The sequence below is a fragment of the Temnothorax longispinosus genome, chromosome 3 (genome assembly GCF_030848805.1).
Source record: "Temnothorax longispinosus isolate EJ_2023e chromosome 3, Tlon_JGU_v1, whole genome shotgun sequence".
NCBI classification, from domain to species: Eukaryota; Metazoa; Arthropoda; class Insecta; order Hymenoptera; family Formicidae; genus Temnothorax; species Temnothorax longispinosus.
Genome location: NC_092360.1, coordinates 3,729,102 through 3,756,365, shown reverse-complemented (window position 1 = coordinate 3,756,365; position 27,264 = coordinate 3,729,102). Strand labels below are relative to the sequence as shown.

At 35.9% G+C, this 27,264-nt stretch overlaps 3 protein-coding genes, 1 long non-coding RNA gene and 1 other non-coding gene across 5 annotated transcripts; 2 read left to right on the top strand and 3 right to left on the bottom strand.

Annotated features, from left to right (window-relative positions):
* Positions 1–2,118: 2,118 nt before the first annotated feature.
* Positions 2,119–2,334, bottom strand: LOC139810833 (small nucleolar RNA U3). The gene has a single exon (XR_011731490.1). It is a non-coding gene; the product is annotated as a small nucleolar RNA U3 (small nucleolar RNA).
* Positions 2,335–9,449: 7,115 nt separating this feature from the next.
* On the bottom strand, positions 9,450–11,544 carry LOC139810454 (uncharacterized). The gene is made up of 3 exons (XR_011731339.1): positions 11,029–11,544; positions 9,811–10,320; positions 9,450–9,542 (listed from the first exon to the last, which is right to left on the bottom strand). It is a non-coding gene; the product is annotated as an uncharacterized lncRNA (long non-coding RNA).
* Positions 11,545–11,629: 85 nt separating this feature from the next.
* LOC139810452 (bromodomain testis-specific protein-like) lies at positions 11,630–15,605 on the top strand. The gene is made up of 5 exons (XM_071774004.1): positions 11,630–11,879; positions 13,310–13,880; positions 14,309–14,470; positions 14,776–14,897; positions 15,010–15,605. Exons 2-5 carry the CDS (start codon positions 13,403–13,405, stop codon positions 15,034–15,036), a joined length of 789 nt encoding a protein of 262 aa, XP_071630105.1. The 5' UTR covers positions 11,630–11,879; positions 13,310–13,402; the 3' UTR covers positions 15,037–15,605.
* Positions 15,606–16,372: 767 nt separating this feature from the next.
* Positions 16,373–19,902, top strand: LOC139809897 (uncharacterized). The gene is made up of 6 exons (XM_071773158.1): positions 16,373–16,574; positions 16,951–17,434; positions 17,517–17,764; positions 17,842–18,070; positions 18,474–18,754; positions 18,864–19,902. Exons 1-6 carry the CDS (start codon positions 16,548–16,550, stop codon positions 19,023–19,025), a joined length of 1,431 nt encoding a protein of 476 aa, XP_071629259.1. The 5' UTR covers positions 16,373–16,547; the 3' UTR covers positions 19,026–19,902.
* Positions 19,903–21,780: 1,878 nt separating this feature from the next.
* On the bottom strand, positions 21,781–26,882 carry LOC139809894 (integrin alpha-9). Its single transcript, XM_071773155.1, has 10 exons — positions 26,444–26,882; positions 25,567–25,945; positions 24,934–25,229; positions 24,075–24,540; positions 23,801–23,949; positions 23,294–23,725; positions 23,055–23,218; positions 22,459–22,982; positions 22,095–22,384; positions 21,781–21,998 (listed from the first exon to the last, which is right to left on the bottom strand). The coding sequence occupies exons 1-10, from the start codon at positions 26,876–26,878 to the stop codon at positions 21,939–21,941; spliced, it is 3,195 nt and encodes a 1,064-aa protein (XP_071629256.1). The 5' UTR covers positions 26,879–26,882; the 3' UTR covers positions 21,781–21,938.
* Between the last annotated feature and the right edge of the window lie 382 nt (positions 26,883–27,264).

The following is a 27,264-nucleotide window of genomic DNA, read 5'->3' as shown; positions in this document are numbered from 1 at the left end:
AGATACCTTTTATTCCGACACACCCTGCACGTATGTCCATTAACAACGATCGCTAAAAAATATACTATTTGTGATCCGGAATACATCGATAAAAGAATCGAGATAACATTAATCGAAGCATTAATTATTATAAACCATCGATCAATGTTATTCAATAAATTTAAAAACCAGATTTAGGTTTTTCCACGTAATTTTGTTATAAAGAACAGCAATGTAGTAGGTAGTACATGATGAAAAATAATGTATTAACAGCGTGTCTAATTAATAATAATCATGTTAATTCAATAACAATATTAATGAAACAAATAATTTAAATATTTTATTAAAATAGGAACCCGACGTATTTGTTTCGTTAATACCATTATTAACTTAATAAGATTATTTTCAATTAGACTGTTGTTAACTAATGCTGTCAATATCACAATATCACATTTTTTCCGCGAGGTATTAATGAGCACTTCTTATAAATTACCTAATAAAGTTTTTCTTGTGCAAATTAAATAAAATATGTAATTGTACATAAATTCGCTACATAATATACAGCTGATGCAAACAACAAGAAAGATAAATGTAAAAATCATGTAAAAAAAGAAATAAAAAATTTAGATAGAATGAGCAAGTTTTAAAGCGATTTTTAGAATTTGCAGACAAAAGTTGATTGTTGTTACAACTTCTGCGAAATGTTTCGCGGTGAGTAATCAAATAACAAAAAAGATCGTTTTTCAAATTAATAATCGTTCGAGTAACAAAATTTCGTCGGGACGTTCCAGCCATTCTCCAGATATTCCGCGCCTGTGCAATCACGCTTTCGCGTTTTATTGTTTCTACGGCATCACATCTGCGTATTATTAATCGTCCCGCGATGCCCGTTCTATTTATTTCTCCATGTCGGGGAAAACGGACTCTTCGCGGCGCTGCACTGTTTCATCCAGTATGCCTGGGTTTATTTAATTTCCTCGGGTATTAAACAGTGAACAGACAAAAATGAACGTGGGCGACGGCACGCGCTACGCCATATTAATAAGTGTCGGTGAATTTACGCGATTTGGGATCATCCGTGGAACTAAAACTCCAAAAAACCGGCTCGTGTATCTTCCGCGTCTGTCGAAAACTTGTAAGATTATAAAAGAAGATAATTACACTCATAATTAAGTACAAAAGATAATTGTAAACTCATAAAATGGATATTAGGTAATAAAAATGTTTTATATAAAGACATATATTTAAATTAATAGATACGGCGCCAGGCGCGGAACGTAGTGCGCAAGTAAAGAAATTAATAGTTACAGAAGTAACGAATTACAATGTATGCATATACATATTCTAACTTTAATAAACTGCCCGCCGATTATTTGTCGGACTTGAAACATTAATACCCTTCCCTCCCCAGAATTAAATCGACGCGATTTAATTATTTAAAAAACTAAAGAATTTTCCTCCAACGATAGCTGTGTTTCAAGTCCGACAAATAATCGGCGCGCAGTTTATTAAGTTAGAATATATGTATATGTATACATTGTAATTCGTTACTTCTGTAACTATTAATTTCTTTACTTGCGTACCACGTACCGCGCCTGACTCGTATCGCCGCGCCGTCTATTAATTTGTTGACATTTTCACGAGTCTAATGACATATTTGACATATATAAATATTTATAACCATATATAAAATATATCCATATATTTTTTTTTCTTGCATAATCTTTGTTCGTATACATAAGAAAAAGAAGAATGAATTAATCATCGGTTAATCAGAATCTGAATTGGTTCAAGTCACTCATATAACGAGGATTTTACAACTTCTAAACTTTTTTCAGAAAGCGCCTCTGATCTTTGAGCTAAAAATGTATTTTAAATTTTTCTGTGCAAAAATAAATTTTACTTATCTCTCTTCAGATAAACTTTGAAAACTTCAGCTGTAGAGATTTGGTTTTTTTAATATGCAAAAAAAGAACCGAGATTCGTAGGTAAGATTGAACAACGTTAACATGACCGGTTGATGATAAATTTATCGAGCAATCGGTTGCAAATCCATTCTGCATACGTGAAATGTACAATAGTCGCAGTTTCCAGATCCTTTTAAATATCATTTTAGTTTACAATATAATTTTTTTGTAAACCACTCAGAAAGTCCTTCTTCCCACCCCCTTCGCACTAGGTGCGAAGGGCGAACGATCATCGATGACAGAATTCTCGAAACGAGTCGAGAATTCGTGTCGTTCTCACGCTCAGAGAAGAGGACTGTTCCTCATCATCATGGTTACATCAACTCCCATGTTAGGGAGGGAGAATGAGATCAACTCCTACAGAACTGATCCTGTGAAGTATGATCTTAAAATTCGTATGCCATCATGCCCATATATATACTGTCGCTGACAGTATTTTAAACACGAGTAACATTTAGTCATCATAGCCCTCTACCGACGAAATTGAGAAACAACTAATCTGTCCGTTTACATAAATAGAATTCAAGGCTGACTATCTTTCTACAGTTCTGAAGTGAAGATAACTCTAAGGCGCAGGCGCAGACAACATATTAGAAGCGTATTGTTACATGTTGTTCGGTTATTTATCACGTGACAATTAAGATTACAATCACATGCACGTTTAATGCTTCTTTATCAAATATATTTAAATTAAAATCAACATTTGATAAAATAGAAATAGAATATTATTTCTCTTTATGGCTAATTGAAAATAATGAGATAGTAGCTCTTTTTCAACCTATATAATCTTTATAATATTTATTATATAATACACTAAATACCACAATGACAGACGCGCGCTACGCGCGCACTATTTGGCTTTAATATTATACAGTTATACTATTACACTATTAAGCCCTTAAATCCTTTATACATATATATATATAAATTAAACATTAACCTTTAGAGCGCCGGCATTTGATGAGCTTTAATCCTCTTAGAAAGTCCTAAAAAATTGTGCTTATATCTTATATATAACATACAAAGTTCCGATCATACGTAGAGCCTATATTTAGGCTTTCCGGCGGTCTAAAGGTTAAAACTTAAAATCTTTAAATATCCTCTGACATATGTGACCTGTTTTTATCTAATTACATCCGATAGAAACAGATAAACAAGGTTGACTTATAGAGGCCCACCACCACCCCCGCCGATTCCGATCGGCGGTCTTCTTTTATTTACAATACGTTTTTTTTTACATTTTTATTATTTATTTTATTTCTCTTACAATTTACTTTACAATATATATACAATATTATAAAAGAGTTACATTATAAAATTGAAAACATAATATACAATAAAATTATATATATACATATATACAATATTTCTTTTTGACCTGTAATTACTAATATGCAACATTTGGTATGCGCGCAATAACACGAAATTCTCACAATGTAAAACATGTGATTATCATGTAGCATTTCTAAATTATTGAATTAACAATTTCAAAGTTTATTTTACGTGATTTAATTTACGTGAACAACTACGATAAAAAAGATTGTTAATAACTTTATTACTATAATGTTTCCCCAATCAAGGAGACTGTTAATTATTGGCATACTATACTATATTTTGCGAGACTCAAAGAAAATGTTCATGCAGTCCATGCGAAAAAATAGAGAAAATTTCGGTCTAAAGCAATGATCAAAATGAAAAATACACGACGAATGAAACGAATCCGAGTCAGTTCAGATATATGTAATTTTTATAATACCTGTTACAACGCGCGCGCGAGTTCTCTAATAATTATTATTTCTCTACGCGATAACAAATGTCATTTAACAAACATTAAACATTTCGCAATATCGCGCCTCTACGATTTTAATTATATAATTAAATAAACCAAACGCGATGTAATTAATCGCACATATGAATTCTAATTCCCGTTTTACTTTCAACGGCAACTAAGTTTTACAATTTTACTTTAAAAAAACCACGAGCGAAAACCGCGTTATCATCGCCTTCAGTAAAGAATAACTGGCTCAATGATTTGACCAAATCAAGATTTCTCCGCCGAGTGGCACGCCGGGTATAGTATCCAACATAGAGAAGAACGATCCACATAGTGGAGAGTGCTCTGCTTCTGTCGTGTTCCATGGGATCAATCCGCGAAGGAAAGCTAAGTGACCCGTTGAACACGAAAGATCCCGCTGCAGGAGAAAACGAATCTCGGATCTTCTGGACTGCTCCCGATAGCGGTCATTTCGGCAGTTAACGACTCTTACCTCTTTCCAAATATTTGCATAATGCAAGTATTATGCAACTCCCGAATGTTTTCACGATTTAATTGCTATTTATAACTTCTTACAAAATCAAGATTCACGCGCGAATATATATTCTTCCATTACTAATTGTAAAAAATACATTTTTTATTACAAAAAACATGGATAGAGCAATTCCTACCAAAGAGTGGTTACAAATAATTATAATTTAGAAATAAAATACATACGTCTTTATTGTAGTTTATATGTGCGAGTACGAAAGTTCTCGGGTACCGACTGTTCGAGATGAATCGAACCGATAACAATAAGATTTCAATTAATTTCATAGTTAAATATTTAATGACATAAAATTCATAATTTTTTATTTTTCTGTAATATTTAATCAATTGTAGTCAAGTGATTAAGTAGAATTATCTAAATATTAAATGTAACATTTAGATAATTTAGATAATTAGAATTGTTGAAATCTTACTGATATCGGGGTACCCAATCGATTCGTCTCGAATTTAAGTACTCACACATTTTTAATTACGTTCATCATATTATCACGATAATCTATTTCAATGAGTACGAATCTCTTTCATAAAATTGTATCAAGTAAAAATTATCGTCAATCGACTTGTATAACACAAGTTATATAAGAATTTCTTACGTAATATATCATATGGATTACATATTATATGGATTAAATAACCTGAAAGATTTAAAAATTAATTAATGTTCGGAAATGGTGGAATATCTGGAATGGTGGAATAGTGCCTGAAAAAGTTACTTAAAAGAAACTAAAGGTTAAATAAGAAAATGTATCCATTTGTAACCACTTTCTTCTCAAAGGAGTTGCATAAAACGACCAAACTTAAATTTTTAATTTCTTTAATATAACTCAAATTTATCTATAAACAGTTACTATTTATGTTCAACCTGCTAAGTATTTTTAGCAACATTAATATTAATTAATGAAAGAATATTTAATAAGAAGAATAAAGTCTCTTCTTTCAGAATATGCTGTTCAATCGATTTCTTAATTTGGCTTAAAAAATTACATAGTTGTCGTCGTTAACTTATTGCCGAAACCACAGCAGTTTCCGGGAACTGCTAAGAAAACCCGAAATTAATTTCGCCTCTGCAACGGAAACCCTCAGATTCACAAGACACCGAACTAGGGGCCGCAAATGGATCCTATAGAAACTGACGAGAAATAATTCTCTACGATAAAGATCGTTACGATTCTTTATTGGTACAAGCCATTCGCTAGCGTCCACCTGACGCGAAGGACAACGATAAGGCCTTATCACCGAAACAGCAATCGCGATATTTGCTCTAATTACGATTTAAGATATTTAACGTCAAATGTAATTTAAAAAATTGTTAAACAAATATTTAATATCACATAAAATTCGCGAAAATGTTTTGTCAAGAACGAGATAAAATATGACGTTTTACTTACTGTATACTGGTATACTGATTCTTATAACAAGCGATAATCTGAAATCCAAAATTTCACAAAAATATGTTAATTTTATTTGTCATTTTATAATATTTAAGACGCGGATGTCGACTTTCGTGAGCAAAAATTCTATACGTATAAGTGATCAGTGTCTTAACACATCGAACCTTTTCATACTTTTATTTAATAAATTATTACCTGCCACAATAGTAATAATTTTTAATACACAATTTTTTAAATAAAAAATTTCCCGAATTTATTAACAATCTTTAATAACAGTAAATAAAAACCACTAAAGTTTTAAAGTAAAATTTTAAAAAATTCACCAAACACGTCATGATTTCCGTCTTATTATACGCATCCGATTACATAATTAAAATTACACTATTTTCATATTTTTGATATATGCAATTATGAATTGTATATTGATTTGTTATATACAATGTGTAGAATTTAATTACATAATATACATAATATGTATAATACATACATAATAATTACATACATAATATTTATAATAAAATACAATGTCTCTGTAAGATTTGTTATTTTTTTAAATAAAAATTAGTATTTAATATAAAATACTAATTTTTATTATATTAAATAATTTTTAGATAATATAAAACGAATTTTTAATACAACAACTTAGGTCCAGTTTCACAAGTTTCGGTTAACTTTTAACCTTAAATTAACTCACTTCTTCGTCTCTTTTTAAGGGGGACGTTAGAAAGAGACGAAGAGTGAGTTAAGGTTAAAAGTTAACCGACGTTTGTGGAACTGGGCCTTAAAAAGTACATTAAATAATACTAATTTTTATAGTAAATAATTTTTATATTAAAAATTATTTAATATAAAAATTAGTGTTATTTAATATACTTCTCAAGTTTTTATTATTAAAAATATAATAATAAATATAATTATATTTATTATTATTATATTATATTAATTAAAATTGTTACTATTATTTTGTCTACAATTTTTTCAACTATCGAATTATATCCCCTTGTCCCTGCCTACCTGGATCCCTACCTACCCGTATTCCGATTCTACCTATCCATTTTCCTACCTACCCGTATTACAATCTAATATAAATCTAATACATATCTTTAATTAAGACCGCGATTTGTAAGGGACCTGATTTGCTGCACATCAGAGAAAAAAATATTCTTAATTTGAAATTATCTTTAGTTTCTCAACGTGGAAATCTTAAAATAGAAGATAATATACTGCGTTAAACTTGCTTGAAGTAAACTTGGTTGAATAAAGTCATTATATGTAAAATTCAACAAAAAAAATGTTAAAATAAAAAGTTGAAATTCTTATAAGAAGTAAGAAGTTATAGATTGTTTCGTATATAAGCAAGATCACTATAATCTTCTTATTAAAGTTTGAACTTTTTATTTCTACATTTTTTTTGGTTGAACTATTCTCATTTCAAGATTTCCACGTTGAAACTAAAGATATATTTTCAAACTAAGAATAGGTATTCTTTTTCTCTGTGTGGTTAATCCAGCGGGATATCTGAATGGGATACCTCAAAGTGATACGATCACTTAAGATTTTAAAAATATGGAATTGGGAGTTTTAACACGCGCGCGATGGGATTTAATTGAGATTTTTTGCAATCTCGCACATATATGCGAGAAAATATAAAGAAAATAGCCCTACTTCGGGCAAATAAATAGATATATAAAAGTATTTTGTATGTTATACCTTATGCATTCCATTTTGTAGTCAATGTTGACCACTTATCTTATTATATCCAATCTTCTTTCTTCGGGCCAAATCGGACTTACCTTTGTCACTCCTGGCCATATGCCATCTGGTCGCATTTCGACCAGATTAATAGGAAGGAAAAAAATCCATTGTTGGATTATTATCATCGCCGACAGATATTATTACGTTCGATTCGAATTATATGTGAGCATCGATTGCATCGAAAAATGTACGAGAAATTAATTTACAAAAAAATATTAATCCGTAAAAATTGACTGTACGACCAAAAATATTTCTATCACTAATTTCGTTATTTGCTTGAGAATACTGATTGACGTTTCTTGTGACCCGTTCTTTTAATTTGAAACTGTAATCAAGTATACAAAAATTTTTACTTTGCGTTATGTAGATATTAATCTACAATTATATTCCGCGAAAAATTGGAATTTATAATGTGGGCGAAATTAAGAAATTAATAACAGAAAATTTCTCAATGTAAAAACTGACCGCGAAAACCGACCGCGAAAATACAAAGATGCGTGATTGTGCGTGTTGTTCATGCGGCACGCATCTTGAAAATATATAGGTATATCAAGTAGGATATATAGAATAAATGACGTGAGATCCGAAAAAAAGAAACTTAATTCCTGCACAATTGGTATTACAATTGGATATTAGATATAATTAATCAATAATCACGTTGTTATAATTGAATAATATATATATGCAAATCTTTATAAACTTACATCGATATAAACATCTCGTTATATTTATCGTTTTCATCAACCAAAATTTTTTTTTATATATATAATATATTTATATATTACTGCAAAATTGAGTATATAATTGTATTGTACAGTCGCGCTCATTAATTCCTATAATATACACCAAAAATTGGATGTTAAATTCCCCTTAGAAAGAGACGAAGAGTGAGTTTCCGAAACGCATCCAATTTTCGGTGTCCAGGCATTAATGAGCGCGACTGTACTATACGATCAATTCTAAAATAATTAATTGAAAAAGGTTTAGCGTTTCTCGACAGAATATTTAGAATCTCACGTCATGTATTACTTGACTGGCATAAAGCCAATTTCTCAATAATAGATAGATAGGCTACAAAAAATTAGAGTAAAATCGATGCTTTGTTAAAATAAATTTAGTAATAACCATTATCACATTTTTTATAAAATAAATTGCGTAATATATAAGACCAAAATATTTTTTATCCCTCTTATTTATGCTTATATTTATGCATACTGACATTTTCTAAATATATCTATATATTGCTTCTTTGCATCAATTTATATAATATTTAATCTTGGATAAATATTTAGGAAAGGAATAAATAGATATATAAATAACAAACATCCTGACTAATTAATAATTTTTCTCTATCTACAGATATTTCTTTTTTTTTATGACACCTAACACAATATTTTATTTACTCCTATTTTATTCAAAAAAAATAATATCATAAAAATAATTCATTAGAAAAAATCTAAATAAAAATTTTATATTTTATAAATTACTACTAAATTAATTGTGATAGTAGTGTTCCGATTATCCATGCAATATAATATTCCGACACGGAATATTGTTTTACTTCTTATTTCTCTGTGTTAAAATATATATCATACTAACAGCAAAATTGACCAACGTAACAAAATTTCGAAAATATATTCTGTATCTTACACTAATTCAAATTCGCGAAATAAAATTCTGATATATTTCGATAAAATACTTCGTCAGATATTTAAGATTTAACATTTTCTTCAACAATTATTTATGTATAGAACGCGGCAGTTCGCTAATATAATTAAATAAACTGTTATGAGCTCCTTGCGAGCTCCGTGCGTGCGCAGAAAAAAGTGTGCGAGTATTTCCTCAAGTATAATCGCACATAATACATCGATAAACAAGTGACACCAAGATGAAATATTTGTCCTAATCAGTTTTAACCCTTCCATTTTAAGCAATGCAACGGATCTACACAAAATGTAATATTTTTTATACTATAATTTATTGTTGTAATTTAATATGTACCGAGATATATTTACTCTGTATTTGATTAATCGTAGATTCGTTACCTCAATAAAAAAAATTTTTTGACTCACCGATCTGATGCGCAACGGGCGGAGTTATTCAGGAACGTAGCTACGATGATACACACTGTAACATACAAACATAAGAATAAAATTAAAAAAGCGCTCAAAATAATCAACCTTTCAAAAGATAATTCTTATTCACCTCTAATTCGTTTTTCAATGAGATATTTAATAATACAATTATCTATTTTCCCCAAAATATCTTTACAAAAATAAATTATTATAACAATTTGGATAATTTCTCTTGCTCTAATTATATTTTTAACTTATCGAAATAAAACAATTTGAATAAATGGAAAAGAATTATTACGCAAATAAGAGATGATACTCACCCCAAGGTTGCTCCGCCGGAGCCCGATGTCTCTCTCGGATTTCCTCCTCCTCTCAGGGCGTCAGGCCTCCTCCTGCTTCTCCTCCTCCTGCTCTCACTGCACAGGACACTCGCGAGAAACACTCGCGGGTAAATTAATAAATTTACAATCGCGCGCGAACTAATTTATCAGTAAGAGTCTTTCGCGCGATACTGTACGGCACTCCCGTTTAAAAACCCCAACGAATATTCCGTGAAGTATAATACTTATGCCGTAATATTCTTCAGATGGACTTTGAAAAAGTTCTTTAGTCCGATTACTTAAACGGCACTCCCGAAGCAAACGCGACGAACCGGCTGCGGTTCGTTTATTCAATTAAATCGACGGGCGCGAGGGTACGTTAACTTCCTCGTCTTTGGATTTTTATCTAAGCAGAACAAGAGTTTTGCTTGGGTAACATCCTCGGGGTACTGGGCCTTCCCACCTCGCCAAGATCGTACCCCATGGGAAGGAATTAAGAACATAAAGCCCCTTGCACAATAATAGGTGATAGTGATAGCGATAGCGACAGCGACAAAATTCCGACAAAGGTATAGCTTTGTCGGCAACCTTAATTGTCGCTGTCGCTATCGCTATCGCCTATTGTGCAAAGGGCTTAACTGTGTAATATATCGTGTACCGATTCATTCCGCGTTCATCACCGCGTTGTACGTTTTAATGCATGGCGACGAAATGCTCCAAGATGTCGACAAGTTGGCGCAATACTACGCGAGTTTTAAGCGAAAAGACACGAATTAAGTTGCATGATTAATCAATAATAATGATACGCTATTGAATTAAATATCGCACGCACGTACAGTACGTATCGAACTCGTAAATCTCGCGAAACTACATTATTTAATATGCATTATTAATTTGCACGACGAAGAATCGTGACTGCCGGCCGCTGACTTTTACGCGACGCGAAATATACGAGATTATGAAGCATATATATATATATAGTATTCACGAAAAGGCGATGTATCACGGCGTTCCGTTACGAATCACTCGATATACGACAATATCACTCGGCCCTCGCTTTCTCTACGGAGAGAATCGGAGATAAATCACACGATAATTTCGGCACCGCGTTCAAATATATGCAGAATGCAGAATGCTACATTCGAGCGCCACGATTATCGTCCGCGAATGTTAAAACGAAACTGCAAATCACAAATTGTCTATGCGTACGGTACGTACCTTCGCCTCGACGTCTCCGCCTCGAGCGAGCCCTCCGATTCGCGCGACACATTCATTCTGACAAACATTTGATACACTTGAAAATTGTTAAACGCGTACGGCACGCAAAAACGCGGTAGTTGATTATCTTCGCGGCTCGCGGAACGAGGAGCAGGAGTGCCAATCGCAGAAACGAGCGCGTTCCGAATAACACAGCACCCACAGCACGGAGCACTACGACGGGCGCGCGGAGCACAACCACTTCTCATCTGTGTAAAATCCATCGGGAGAATGATAGCCCAGTGTCCAGTGACTTCCGCAGGTAACGGTCCTCCGAGTGTTGACGGAAACAAGTGGCAATAAGGCCGCTCACCGGCAAAAACAATCGGCCGCGCAACGACTCATTGTCAGTTCAACAATCGCGCCTAGTATGGCGTCTGGTATATACGCCGCTGCATCGCGCCGCCGCGCCGGCGGCTCGGAGCGGCCGAACGTGATTGGCCCGATCCGGGGGCTCGACTAACGAGCCAATCGCGTTCGACGTCTCCCCCCGACTGTGCGGCGGCAGTGGCGGCACGGCGGCAGTGTCGCGCGCGAGTAATTCGGTGGCACGTGGCACGTTCAATATCGGTGCGAGACACTGCGAGACGTCGTCGCTCGCGCGTAATTCTTTTCTCGTGAACGAAAGGAAATCCGATTACAGAGTGTTGCAAAGTGAACGCACGCCGAATATTCCGTTCCTTCTTGTGTCGAGTGCAACGAGTGGGATGCCGTCGTTGGACGAAATAAACGCCGAATGCCACGTGCTGGACGCCGTACGTATCAACCTCCCGGCTGTGATTTAACGGGTGTCCTGCAGTGTTCCGTGATCGGTGAGTGAATTTTACATGAGAAACAAATGTTTCGAAGCGCGATACATCCGAATCTTAATAGAATCGTTGTCCCGCGTGTCGTAGCGAAACGATAACCTCGAAATTCACGTCTGCTTTCCGCGTTTCGATTTCTACCTCGAATAGGTAAGTGAATCGCGCGGGAAGACGCTTTAACGAGTAGCTCGAACCACTTTTTAAACACGGGAATTAATAATTAATTGAGTGATTGTAAAAAACGATCGTGCGTTGGCATTCTCACTTTGATTGGCGCGATCGCGAACGAGGGTCGAGGGAATTATAACGAGCTTGCTTCGAAATGCGTAATGAACATCGAGAGTGCGAGCAAGTTCAAATGTGCGAATACAATTTCGTTTTTCGTTAAAGAACCATGAGGCACGTAATTCGCTCGTTCACATAATTCGTCACGTAAATGTTTCAAATTTATTTGCACGTGTGTTTCTTTAATTATTCCTCATAACTTCTACTTTACGGAAAATTTACGCGTTAAATTGTATTTTTTTTAATTTCCTCGCGATTGTTCTCGCAACGCGGTAATCGCGCATATAAAAGACGTTGAACCGTCGTCGCCAAAATACTTAAAAATTATAAAACATTCTCTGTTGCTTGTTCCCCAAATATTACTTGTACTACGTTTACGCGAGTGTTACCTGTAGTAACTTATACGATAATTCACTCGTTTACGCGGAATAAAATCCCGTTCAAACGGATACAGACTTTTTTCACCATGCTTATGTATCCATATTAAATAAATTGTAAACCATGCTGATTGCCTGTGTATGTATTGTGTTTAAGTTGTACTACCGTTTTTGTCTCTAGAAATGTTTATATTGTCGACCCTTATGTTTCATCTGTTATTTATAATGGTCGGTCACAATGACCCGTGACATGACTAAACGGAATCGACGTTAGATATTTCGTATTTGTTTTCCTGACAAGTTGGTTGATTCCATCTCTTTATATGCAGTATTGTATCTTTTCGGATGACACTCTTTATACTCGTAATGGCTTTTTAATGGTCTCGTTCTCCTGGCTATCGGGTGAGTTTTACAATATCATTTAAAACGACTTGAATTACAGTTAACATTTTTACAGACATCAATTCGATAGTCAATGTCGTTTTTGGATCTTCTAATCGTGAAACTCACTGAGTTAGAATGGAGAAGGGGAGCAATTACTAATTAATTTTTGTATATTCCGCTGAAGATGGCTCAATCCCGAGCCGAAACGTTCGATTATTATACACTGTGAATAAATCAGTGAATTGAATCTTTTACGCACCGATAACTGCGTCTGACTCTCATATAGTCATCCTTTATCAGTTTATAAAATTACTATTTTTTAAATTCAAAAAGAAATTACTTTGTAGATAAACGCAATTAAAAATATAATTTATATTACTTTATTTATAGCTGAAAGCTGTGCAAGAGTAAATAAGGAAATTAGTGGAGGAGAGCGGTAAGAAAAAAAATAAAAAGAAGCCAGATAAGCCAAAATCGAAGCCAATGAGCAATAAGAATAGCAGCCTTGTTCCTAGTCATACTGGTGCCATGAAAGAACTTATGAAACCGAGTGGTGGCATTCCCAATGTGTCAGACAGTGTTGGTGCTAGTATAGCCAGTGTTGCGATGGGTGCAGGCGACTTGAAAGTGCCTAGTGGCATAGCTAGCGATCTTCACCATCAAGCTACAGCAGTAGGACCTAACAAGACTCATGCTGCAGGAGGAAGCTTAGGACATCATTTGCCAACAACAGCGAATGCTAAGCCAAAAGGTAAGGGCCGGGGACCCGGAAAAGCTGCCACAACTGCGAATACCGCAACCAAAAGGCCGAAGGCTAACAGCAGATCTACTGGGAACAAGAAGAAAAATACTGGCAATCAACCACCTCCGATCACATTTGATTCGGAAGATGAAGATAATGCTAAACCAATGTCTTACGATGAGAAGAGGCAGCTCAGCTTGGATATTGAAAAATTACCAGGTATATGTCGAATTAAAATTCTAATTTATATTAGTAATAAAAAGTTTAATAATAGAAAGATTATATAACAAGAGAAATTATACAGTACATATAAATCTATATGAAAATCTTTTAGATAGAAATTATTTATTAGTAGACAATCATACTAGTAGACTAGCTACAATATTACAATAAATAGTGCAAAATAGTTATTCTCCAAATGTTTGCAAAATGATTATTGTTATTATGTGATATGTTTGATATTTGATTTTGAACTTTTTTTACTGTTTACATTATATAATTCTATCTATAGAATATTCATTCTAAATTGTTTTGTATGTTTGTAATTATAAATGCGAAGAACAAAAACAACTAAAAGTGTATATCAGTCTATTTTAGTTAATTAATTCTTTAATTAGTTATTTAATTTTTTTTGTTTTTGTCTTTAGGTGATAAATTAGGTCGTGTTGTACACATTGTAATACAGTCTCGAGAGCCTTCACTGAGGGATTCAGACCCAGATGAAATCGAAATTGATTTTGAGACACTGAAGCCATCAACGCTTAGAGAACTGGAAAGCTATGTTGCGTCATGCCTCAAAAAGAAGCCACGTAAGCTTTACTATGAGCTTAATTTTATTTTGAGTTTATAAAATTTAACTGCCATTTTCCCAATAGCAATATATTGTCATGCATGTATGATTAAATTACGCATAGTGTGTGTATTTCAATTATAATATTATTAAGTTATATTAAAATTCTAATATTTCTAAAAAGATAACATCTTATGTACAAATTATTATATTACAATATTATTATACAATTTATACACATGTACGCGCGTATACACGCACATACTTATGACAATAAATTTCTTATATATTTATATATTATTTTATCATGTATCGTGTTAACAGACAAGAAAGTCAGTGGTAAGTCCAAGGATGAACAAATGGCAGAAAAGAAACAAGAATTGGAAAAGAGATTACAAGATGTAACGACGCAGTTGTTGGCAATGTCAAGACTACTGCCAAGAAAGGTTAGCATCTGATTAATTTTTTTTATAGAGTTTTGTATTTTCTAAATGTATCAAGGGATATACTCGTGTATATGAAATTAGAGTATAACAAAATTGTATGCATTTTTTACAGAAGACAGTAGTAAGTCGGTTGATGTAGCTGGAACTGGTGATGCCAGTGGACCTTCGCGATTGTCAGCATCAAGCAGTAGTAGCAGCGATAGTGACTCCAGCAGTAGTTCGTTTTCTTCAACGAGCAGTGATTCAAGCGACATTGAAGCAGGTTAGATATAAATGCAACTGTTGTTACTATTAGACTTACTTGGGAACAAAGAACTACTTGTAATTAAGTAGTTGTCACAAAAATATGAATGATTTCTTCGGTGAGATTCAAAATTATGGGGTTATGTATGACTATATCCTTTACTAGAACCAATCGACAAAAAACTTGTCAGAAAGGGTATAAAATGCTTCTAAGATATAAGAAGAAATAATACAATAATAGTTTTGGTTTGTTATGTATTTCGTCATTTCTTCAAAGAGAAGTTAGCTTTTAATTCTTTCTCTTCTCTCTCTTTTAGCATCACAATATTTTTCTGTATCAAATTTTGTTCACGCATAACAGTAAAATATTTTTCTGCTTTCTATGAAATTAAAATTATTATATATTAGATAAGTAAGTAATAAGGTATAATTTATACACATTATTACAAACCGCGTGATATATGCAGAAAGTCATTTTTGTAAACTATATATCATCATGCATTATCTTTATTTTATCTTCGTTGTATTAAAATGTTATAATTTATCCATTTGATGTCATAACTTTTAAATTGCGCAATAAAATTATAAAACATTTTCTGTTGCTTGTTCCCTAAATGTTACTCGTACTACGTTTACGCGAGTGTTACTTCTGTAGTAACTTACGATAATTCACTCGTTTACGCGGAGTAAATTTTATCGTAAGTTACTACAAAATCCCGTTTACACGAAGGAATTATCGTAAGTTACTACAGAAGTAACGCTCGCGTAAACGTAATAGTATCGGTTATATAGCCGCAGCAACGCTTATCTCGTGTTTTATCTATTTTGCAAAATTGCCAAAAATACCCTCTCGACGCGTGACAAGCCGTACTCGAGAATGACGGAGAGGGGAGGAACGGCACGCTCGCGCCTCGCGCCCCGAGTGTCGCGCATGACGTCATCAACAGGTGCACGCTCGCTGATTGGCGGCGATGCACGTGCTATCCGTTCTTTCCGTCGGGATCGGCAGGCGCGCGTTGCACGTCCAATCGCGCGGCTCGATTCGGATCTCGCGCGCTCGCGGACGTGACGATGACGACACGAGAATGCGCGATAGATTACGGGAGCTTTCCAGCGAGCGACACAAGTATCGTTTTATCTTTGTTACTCATTGCCAAAAAAGAAAGATAGAATGATTTTACACAAGCCGTGTCGCGCTACAGTGCATGCCACGCGGCATACTTGTGCGCTCCGGGGGGGGAAACGTCAGCACTGTAAATAGAAGTGCTGATCTGCGCTGGAAACGCTCCGTCAAATGGGAAACGGAAAGGCGCCGGCCGTCTTCGCGTTGTAACTGTGTCATCACGGGTGCGGGGCGTTCGTCCTCTTCATCGAAATCGAAACTAGATTGTCGGAGCGATCGTGAGAATGGCCAGCTCTCCGGTGCTTAATCCGGTAAGTTACGCTTTAATGGCATTTTCATTGATCTCCGCAAAGTGTCCGCATTGCCGATGCTTTTGCGTCTTAGGAGCCACGGATTGTCGGATACCGTTACTTGATCGATCGTTAAATCCTTAGCGTGACTCCAATCGTAGTAATTATGAGTTATATTGATAATATATGTCATTTTAAGTTGTCAAAATATATATATTATTTGGAATGACTATTAAATGTGGTTTTCTAATTTAAAAATTGTTATTAAGAAAATTGTGCTCCGATTAATGCTGAGAATTATGCAAATTTTGAGGTTCCGTTTTGTTCTATTTTTAGACAATTATTTATCTGTTTTCTTTATTGCTCACCATTTTCTTACAATTATATTTTGCAACAGGAAATCCCGTATGTGGGAAGAGTAGAAGGAGGCCTGAGAGCGGGTACAATGGTGAAGATACAAGGCAAGGTGCCGCCTCAGGCTGTGCGATTTGCCATCAATTATCAGCTCGGACCGACGTTAAATCCAAGAGATGACATAGCTATTCATTTATCCCCACGCTTCCCCGAAGGCTTTATTACCAGAAACCATATAGAGTCGATGAACTGGGGCATGGAGGAAAACGCCGGCCCATTGGTGATTCAGCCAGGCCAGGAATTCGAGATATTGATTCTGTGCGACTATCACTGCTACAAGATCGCTATCAACGGCAGGCACTTTACGGAATTCGCTCATCGGTTGCCGTTCATAAAAGTTACTCATCTGGTTATCGATGGCGATGTCGAGATACACTCCATCGCATATGAACAAGTATCGGTCGACCCATCGAAACCCCCTGCTACAGCACCAGATGATGTACAAACTGCCAACTTTGGACCACCACGTAAGGAATAATATTTCTATTCTAACTACAGTTAATATATATTAATATTATATGAAGTATTGAGAACATTTTTTAAAACTAGCACCAGGTGGTTTATATCCAACAATCCCACCTCAGGGTGGATATGGACCTCCTCCACCCAGTCACGGCCCTCCCAATACCTATGGCGGCCCTGGTGGTTATAATCCACCAAGAGCCTATGGATATCAGCCTGATCGTGAGAAAGCAGAGGAAGAGGGCATCTTTGGAGATTGTCTGGACAAAGTTGGATTAGCACTGGGTGGATTAGTGGCAGCTGGAGGCGTAGCGGCAGCTATGCACGCGATAAATGTGAAGATATATTCAAAGTCATCGTTACATTTACAATATTATGTATTACTTAAATGCACACATGTCACTATTTATAGAAAAAGAAGGAAGAGAGCGACGAAAAGGATCATGAAAAGTCAGATGCTTCCAAGTCGAAAACGGAAAGCGAGGGTGGTTTTGGAAGTTTAGCTGGGTCTCTTGGGATGGCCTTAGCTAGCAGCCTGGCGAGTAACGCCATACACAGCAACACACACGCACAACAAGGCTATCCCGACCAGCAGCGATCGGGCGGCAGCGATGTATTGGGTTCTATTTTTGGAGCATTAGGTATGATACATATTTATAACTTGAATTTCAAAAATGTTATATATGTAATATGATCGGGGATGTATATCTTGAGATTTCTTTGCGAGTTACACGTGAATTTAAATATCTGTGACTTGCGAAATGCTTGCTTTTAAACGAATAGTATTCTTCGGTAATTCTTATAAATTGCTATGTGTCGTGATTCAGAAGTCTTATAAATCACAAAATCTGTAATCAAGCGCTGGCGTGACTGGCCGAGTGACATCATCGCATTGGAATTGCCAAGGACGGGAATATTTCTCAGATGAGATAAATAGATGATTATCTGTATCTCAGATACATTCTCGATACTGTATTCACAAGATACAAGCAATTTAACACAATTTACATCTATTTTATGTTTTTTTTTTATTGATGATACTAGGCGGTGGAGGATCCCAACAGCCTGCCTATCATCCAAATCAGCCTCCCGCCGGTGATGGTCTGAGCGGAACGTTAGGATCTTTACTCGGCGGTGTTTTCGGCGGTGGTGGAGGTCATCAACAACCAGCATATCAACCTTCAGGAGGATACGGTGGATATCAACCATCGAGTGGTTATCCGACATCCGGTGGTCAAAATTCTGGCGGGTCAGATCTGCTGTCGGGAATAGGATCTGCCTTGTTCAGTTCAGCTCTAGACGGTCTGAGCAAACGTGGAAAAGATGTAAATAATTTATTTTGATACATTTTCGATTTCAGCGATGTACATAATTAAGAAATGTGAAAGAAAATTTGGTGATATTTTTAAACGATACTGAATTATTTCTATGCAGAATTCTCATGACGAATATCGTTCCGGACCGGCGCCTCCGAGTTATGAACCTCCACCACCGCCGGCACCGAAGCCAACTCCGCGTCCGGAAACTCCACCGTCTTCCGGCGGACACAAATTAACTGCAGACGAAATTTCGAAGGGACTCGGACTAGACGATTAAACGCTTCGATGATGCGGAAAACTTCGGTCTGCAAGTACACTTATAGTGACGATCTTATGCTCTCTTTTTGGTTGGAAACGTAATCTACGTATCATCACGAATCTTGTTTATCAAAATATGCTGTATGATATATTCGTTCGTCTTTTAACGCCAGTGGATTTTTAGTCATATTGGCAGCTGCATTAAATACAAATGCGAGAATATTATTCTCATATATGAATCTCATACGTCATGAATTCTTCTCGAACGAATGATATTAAATAGAACTAAGCTTGTTCCAAAATTGCTTTTAAAGATTTTAAAGATTGTGAATTTTAGATAGGAATCAAGATAGAAGTCAAATACACACCGTTCTTTACAAAACTATCCCTTCCGTGAAATAGCCCGATTGATTGATGAACAGCTATATCGATTACGTTTACACGGCCCAATTTACGCCGAAGTTATAACATCGATGTTATAACTACTGACGTTAAATGCCGTGTAAACGCTCTTTTACGACAAAGTTACCACATCGATGTAATAACTTCGTAATAAAAGAGCGTTTACACGGCATTTAACGTCAGTAGTTATAACATCGATGTTATAACTTCGGCGTAAATCGAGCCGTGTAAACGTAGTCATAGATATAGCTAAGAAGTTAATATTTTAAGATTATATTTTTATAAAAATTTTATTATTTTATAAGAGTGGCCTTAGCAAGATAAAGATACATTTATATAGATTTATAATATATGCCTTTTATGTATACATTTGAATTACAAATAATGCACAATTATTATATACAACATATATATATATTTATTATTTATATTAAAAAATAAATATACACATCGCACATATAAAGCACAATAGAATATATTAAGTTACATTCTCATTCCTGTTTTTGTATATTCAAATCAAGAGCTTCCATCCAACATAATATTATCTCATTTTTCGGGTAGCCAGATGTGCGTCGGAATTATTACAGTCAACACGGCTTTCTGTCTTTCGACAGGACTGACCTCGAAATGCACGTTGTAGAAGTGTTGAAACCTAATACCGTTCAGCGTTCTCTCCTTGTTCGCGTGTAAGTACGAATACAGACTCTCCTGTGCTTTTCTGATGAATAAATATATAGTGATCAATATAGAATTGTATAGTCTGATAAATTATATTCACACCGAAATGTACCCACCCAGTGATCGTCAAGTCACTATTCACATCGAAATACATAGTGATGACATGTATTGTCATCTAAATTTACTTCGTTGCTCTGAGTGCTGATATGTGCCTGTAATTTTATTTCTTTAACATCGTTCCTCACCGTGTTCATGTCCAGTTGCAGCGTTAGCATTTTCTGAAAGACAACAAAGTGATTCATCCTTTGTTCATCATTAGAGTCTACCCACGCATGTGGAAGATTGTCGTATATTCGTTCTAAGAGGGTCGCCAACGTCGCAGATCACGTCCAATGTCCAACGTACTGTTTATACGAGAATCTTTCATACATTCGGACGGGATACTCGCTAACATTAAGACTTCGATGAAGCGCACTTTGGCCTGGTATACCGATTTGCCGCAATTGTAAATATCGATATCCAGCATAATTATCAGCGTAGAACCGATAACATACCTATTATTAGAACTCAAATCAGTGGACAACGTCGAGATCCCACGTAATATATCATCTTCAAAGTTTATGAATAGCACTTATATAACATTCTTGTTTTTGAATGGATTTTGTTTATAACGCAAAATGTGCAAATGGTTTTTGTTTTTCGCATTATTTAACTACAGAGATACCAATATTTTGAGTGGGCTTATCATGTTTTGACTATTCTTCTGAAATACGTAAAAGTATAAATGTGATACAGTAAAAAAGATCACGAGCAGATATATAAATACCTTGAGGTATTTATGAAATATACCTTGAAATATACCTTGAGGTATATTTCAGATGCAATTTTTATCAGAGACATCTTAGACAACGTACGAGATCACCTGTATGATCCATCGTTACTTTCTATACATTGGAAAAAGTTCCTGGTTCCGTCACAAATTGCAGTTCGCTGGAGTTCCAACGAGTAATAAAGGCTCGTCCACATCCAAAGTTACCAAGAATCCAAACTTCCTCGTTCATCCGATACAGACACAGGATCATGAAATACTTTGGCGCTAAGCGAATCAATGTTATACGCCGACGGATTGTATCGCACGATTACTAGAACGAAAATTAAAGTCCGCGCCGTTAAACTCGCATATACGCATTTTAACATTTTCGCCAATGCTTTCGAAAATTTCACATGGTCAAATTTAATGTATACTGTCTGTACGAAATTTAAAGCACGAAGTCTTTTAACCGGAAATATTTTGCGGTAACGTGAATACTGCAATGATGTCACGTTAGTTAAGATTAGAGTTCATCAATCTACAACTTCGAAAATGTTGCTTAAACGTGTCGTTTACTCACTACTTTAAATCTTGTTGAAATATACTATGCTTTCGGTCGTCTCTCGATACATCTGTTAACAAATTTTTGAAATTGTATTTGCAAAATCAGATACAAATGCGAACAAGTATCTCTCAATATCGTACGTGAGTCTCATATGATACGAGTTAATTTCGCATTAAGTAAAATTAAACTCGTTCTAAGACTGCTTTTTTAAGATTTTAAAGATTCCACATCTTAAACAGCAATGGAGAGAAATCAAAAACACATCACTTTGCACTAAATCTTTCGTGATCCAATTAACAGTTATAACAACAAAGTAAATATTTTTGATGGTTATATTTGTATGAAAACGTTTTATTATTTTATAAAACTGGCCTTAAGGAGATATACATAGTAAATGGAAAAAATATGCATCATAAATAAAAAATACATTAAAAATTAATTAAATCTCACTCTAAAAATTTTATTTGTGTGTATATTCAGTCGTGCTCAAGAGCTTCTGTCGAAGATGTTGTTTCCAGTACCACATTATACTTTTTCTGAAACGCAAATTACTGTTTAATAAAGTAACTAAATAATAATCATGAAGAATTAGAATTTTCATTTACGAAGTTTGGCGAGAATGTTAAACATACGTCAGTCTCGGCTATCAACGCCTCGAGTTCCAACTTCTTCTTTCTGTTGAAAAATCCGATCTTTATTAAACCTAATATTAATAATATCAGCAATGCGACACCTAGGATAATTGACAGTGCTATTATCCATATTGCTACTTGTTGAGCTACTGGCGACCCTAGAAACGTTGTTGCAACCAGCGTGACATCCGGTTTATGACCTTTCCTTTGAGAAACATTGTCAGGTTGCGTTATGGTAACGCTACCTTCAGTCACGTAAAATATGATGTCTTTTTGCTTCAGCATATCAGCTGTAATCAGAGAACATTCAAGATGTATTTTTTTCTTACGTAGGTCCTATATTGTTCGGCAATATTATATTTACCGGAAAACCTCGACAATTGCAGATCCAACGTCACCAAAAATTTCGCGACAGACAGAGAACTTAAGAATGGACCCAGTCTACAAGTGATTTGTACACATTCGATCTCGTTACTTGTGCAATTAATAAAGAGCGTTCTGTTTTCAGACGGCACGTTCATCGGCGTGTCTTCCTCTATGCTAAATTTCGCGTGCGTGTTCTTGCTCGCGATGTTCGACGAGTTCATCACGATTACATCATCCGTCGATACGATCTTGTTAAGCGCGGCAGGTACTTCAGTTTGATTCGAGTAGCTGCAATAAAATTGATGTCCGTCCATTATGCCTATGGTATCGTTGATATTGACGACCGCTATATCCTCGGCACCGTGTCGGCGGAAGTGCATTGGAATTTTCACGGTCAATATTGCCTCCTCGATAGGACTGGCGCCGAATTTCTGCACCTCGTAGAAGTGTTGAAACCTAATATCGTTTAATGATTCCTTCTCGTTCTCACGTAGGTACGAGTACAAGTTCTCCTTTGCTTTCCTAATGGAAACAGTGATGAAAATAGCATCGCAACATCTTTAAAATTAATATTCTCATCTGAGATGTACCAACCCGGCGATCGCTATGTCGATGTCCACGTCAAAGTATATAGTGATAGTGGAATTATTGTCATTCCAATTTGTCTCGTCGCTTTGAGTAGTGATATTCGCTTGTATTTCCACCTCTTTAACATCATATCTCACCATGCTCATGTCCAGTTGCAACATTAATGTTTCCTGAAAAATAACGAGGTGATTCATCTTTTATTCATCAGTAAAGTACTCCCACATGACTTGTGGAGATCGTCGTACATTCGTTCTAAGAGGATTGCCGATGTCACAGATCACATCCAGCGCGCTGCTCGTGCGAAGATCCTCCGTACAGTCGGGCGGGATACTCTTTAACGTTAAGCCCTCGGTGAAGATACGCACTCTGGTCTGGTACGCCGGTTCGCCACGATTGTAAGTATCGACACGCAGAATGATTATCGGCGTAGAGCCGATGATGTACCTGTTGCCCGGAGTTAAGTCAGTGGACAACGTCACGCTGAGATCAGACACGCATACATCGTCCTCGCCACAGTCCACGGCGAACGGCAGCTTTAGGAGATCCTCAGTCTTCGAGCGGAGCTTGTTTATCACGACGCAAGATGCGCACGAGCTTTCGTTTCTCGCGCGAAGATCATCTTCTAGCTGCATCGACACCGATATCTCAAGCGGGTCTATTACATTTTTAATTTTCTCCTAAAACGCACAAAAATGAGAATTAATAACATGCTAAAAAATCATCAATATTAGAAGACATAAAAATGTATGCACCGTTAAATGTATCTCAAGCAGATTACTTGTAATCATAGCTTTAAACAGCTTGTAACGCAATCTGTAAGTCTGTAGTCCGTCGTTACTTTTTTGCGTCCGATACCTGGCCCTGCCGTGCAACGGGTCGATCTTCAGGACTATGGCGACTTCTGATATGACAGACAAGACAAATTTAGCACTGATACGGAGAAGCGTACGATAATTAAAAAAAATCACAATAACTTATAAATCAATAAATGTAAGATAAAAAGTTATATATACGTCGGCCGCTTACGCAGATACTCTGGTACGTATATGCCATCGTAAGACATCCAGACGTCGACCTCGAAGGACGTTGTGTTTCTCAACAATTTGATCTTTTGCGGGTACATCAATGTTACGTTCACTGTGACAACTGGCACGGATCTCAGCAGGACCACCTCGCCGGACAGATAGGCACCCACAGCGACGTCGGAATGATTGTCGCGGTTCACGTCTCGGGGTTCCGAGATGGAGATACCGAACCCCCGCATCGTCGGTGAAAATCGCGAGCCGACCAGTCTCTGACTATATTTCCGGGAAACGCCGTCTCTATTCCCGTTGAATATGTACACCGCACCGCCACTCTCTTCCTCGTAGGGTGCACCCACGGCGATGTCGCCGTATCCATCGTAATCGATGTCACCTAGACACATCACGGTAGACCCGAATCTACCTCCGACGATCTCGCCTTCGATCGTCTGCAGTTCTTCAAAATCGCTCTGTTTTTGGTACAGAATATAACTTTTAGAAGGCTGAATGTTCTTTCAGTTTTCAATTATAAAAAATTTTCAGATCTACCGAGCAATTCTTTAAACGAATAGCTCTACCAAATGTAACTTTTAGTGAAGTTTTCTCAAATCTAGTCGCTTACATATTGAAAGATTAATATTCATTTCTACCAATGTAGTTAACTTTAATCTCGGTTTAACTTACTTTTTCTAGAATTCTAAGAATTAGAAAAGGATTTAATCGAGATTAAAGTTAATCTCCACTGATAGAAATGGTCATAATTGTAACGTTAAAAGTTTAAATCTATGCTGATGAAAAGTCGAATATAAACTTGGACAAAATTATTCTCGTTAGATCCATAGATCCATACATAAACAACATACGTTGTGTCGCGCTGTAAAGATGTAGATAAGACCTTCGTCCATGTCCCTGGACCATTGCGGTGCACCGACGATTAACTCCTGTCTACCGTCATTGTTGACGTCGCATGACGTTAGTGCGGCACCGAAGTATTCACCGTATTGTTTACCGTACACTAATGTTTTAATAAACATACGCTGATTGGTTTTAGGAGGAAAGGTAAATACGAGGACTTTTCCGTACAAGCTGGCGTGTGGCACACTAGAAGCATACCAAACGTCTTGCTCATTGAAGTAAGTACCTGCCGTGATAGCGTATCCTGAAAATTACCGTGGATATACATATATACATTGATCTGAGATAGATACAGGAAATGTACCAATGGTCGGACATTTAAGATATGAAGCTTTCCAAGGTATCAGGGAGAGGTAAAAGATTCGACTTTCCGAATGCCTTCATAATTTATCATTTTCATAGTAAACTAAATATTTTTGTTACATAGGTATATAGTGATTCGTAAGTTTTGTCTATCTCGCTTTAAAACCTTAATAATAAAACGATTTATAGCGACAAAAAAAGAATATTTCTGCTTTGTATGTTCGTCCATTGCTACGTTTACCTTGATAGAAAAGTGGCAGTAGGAAATATTTCTTTACCGAAATAATTATAACTATGAACCCGTTGCTCTCTAGCGAGCGAGGGAATTACCGTGCGCGAAAATGAATCGTTCATCGACGTTAATATCGCGTCGCCTTTCCAATTGTATACACCTGGACTGCCCATTACAATATTTACTTCATGTCGCGAGTTCATGTGCAGAGAGAAGCCGGCTTGTCCCATCGCGTAATTATAAATGTTTATTTTGTTCTTGGATGTGATGTCATCTGCAGGGTTCGAAAGTGGTAACAAACGCTCCTCCGCTTCTCTCTTAAATGCACCAGCATTTCTAGCCAGTGTCGTGTAGCAAATACCGTTCATGTTCCAATTCAGCCAGTTGTCCTTTATAATATTATTTATCCAACGCGGTCCGCAAACCTGTTATCAATAGAGCCGCTTATTGAACAATGAAGAAGTACTTATGTATCTCTTTAGCAAGTATATAGTTTTCGACTTATAGCATTCTTCTTCATTCAGATTTCTTACAGATTGCATAATTGAAATTCGATTTCTTCTACAAGAAAATAAGTAAAAAGCTACTATTGTTTTTATAGTTTCAAGTCTTCAGAAAGTAAAAACTTAAGAGTTTTGTAATTTTTAATATCAGATACAATATTCTAAGCCGATAGAACATTTGTAATAGAAAGTATTCTCTTATCTTTATTATCATCTAAATTCTACAAATTTAATCAGAGAAAAAGAGAGAGAAATACAGGTTTTTTTAAATATTCTATCTAAATATGTTCCAAATGATTAAGCCTCATGTCAAATATTTACGAAAAAATCAACGTTAACTTCTAACTTGAATCTAAAGTAGAAATTTCAAGTATCCAACATTAATGACAACGATGATGCAATAAATAAACAGTAACGCACTACAACTCTGGCCTCCGCTTTGTTCTGCACGGCAATGGTAGCACCGATCCAAGCATTATCCTTTATCTGATTAACGAATTTTTCATGAGGATGCGAGGACACGCGACCGTTTCCAGTTTTATCCACCACCCACTCTTTGCATACACCATTCATCGCGCACTTGAAGACCGTTCCCGGCTCCATCACGTACGGCAGTGCGCTGGAGTTCGCTCGTGGGGCTCCGACGAGTAATAAAGTTTCGTTCGCACCCACGTACAGAGCTACCGAGAATCCAAAGTAACTTTCACGTGCACCCGACTCGTGCATAGGATCCCTAAATATCTCGGCGTCGAGTGAATTAATATTGTACGCCAACGGATTGTGCTGCAGGATTGCCAGAACGAAAATTAGAATCTGTACGCGAAAATGCGTTAAACTCGCACGTGTCCGAAGCATCTTGGACAATGTCTTCGAAGGTTTCACGTGTTCGAGTCGCCGTATCTGTAAGAAAACTGAGGAAACGAAGTTATTCTACCGGCGGATGTGGTGCTTACACACCACAATGACACATCACTTACATTAGTCAACGTTTATCTATATGCAACTCTGAGAAGTGGAAACGGAAGGAACCTGTTTTACAATTGTAGACGAGACATAATTGCAGAATAATAAATCTCTCACGCAAGGTTTGCTACGTTTTTTTTTCTTCTCGTTTATTCGTAATCAGTTAATAAAGATTGTATATAAATGCAAGATTAAATAATGTAATATAGTTACAATAATTCTTCAAAGTTCAACACATAGGAAAAAAATGTATACCAATTTATTACTTTTAATTACTT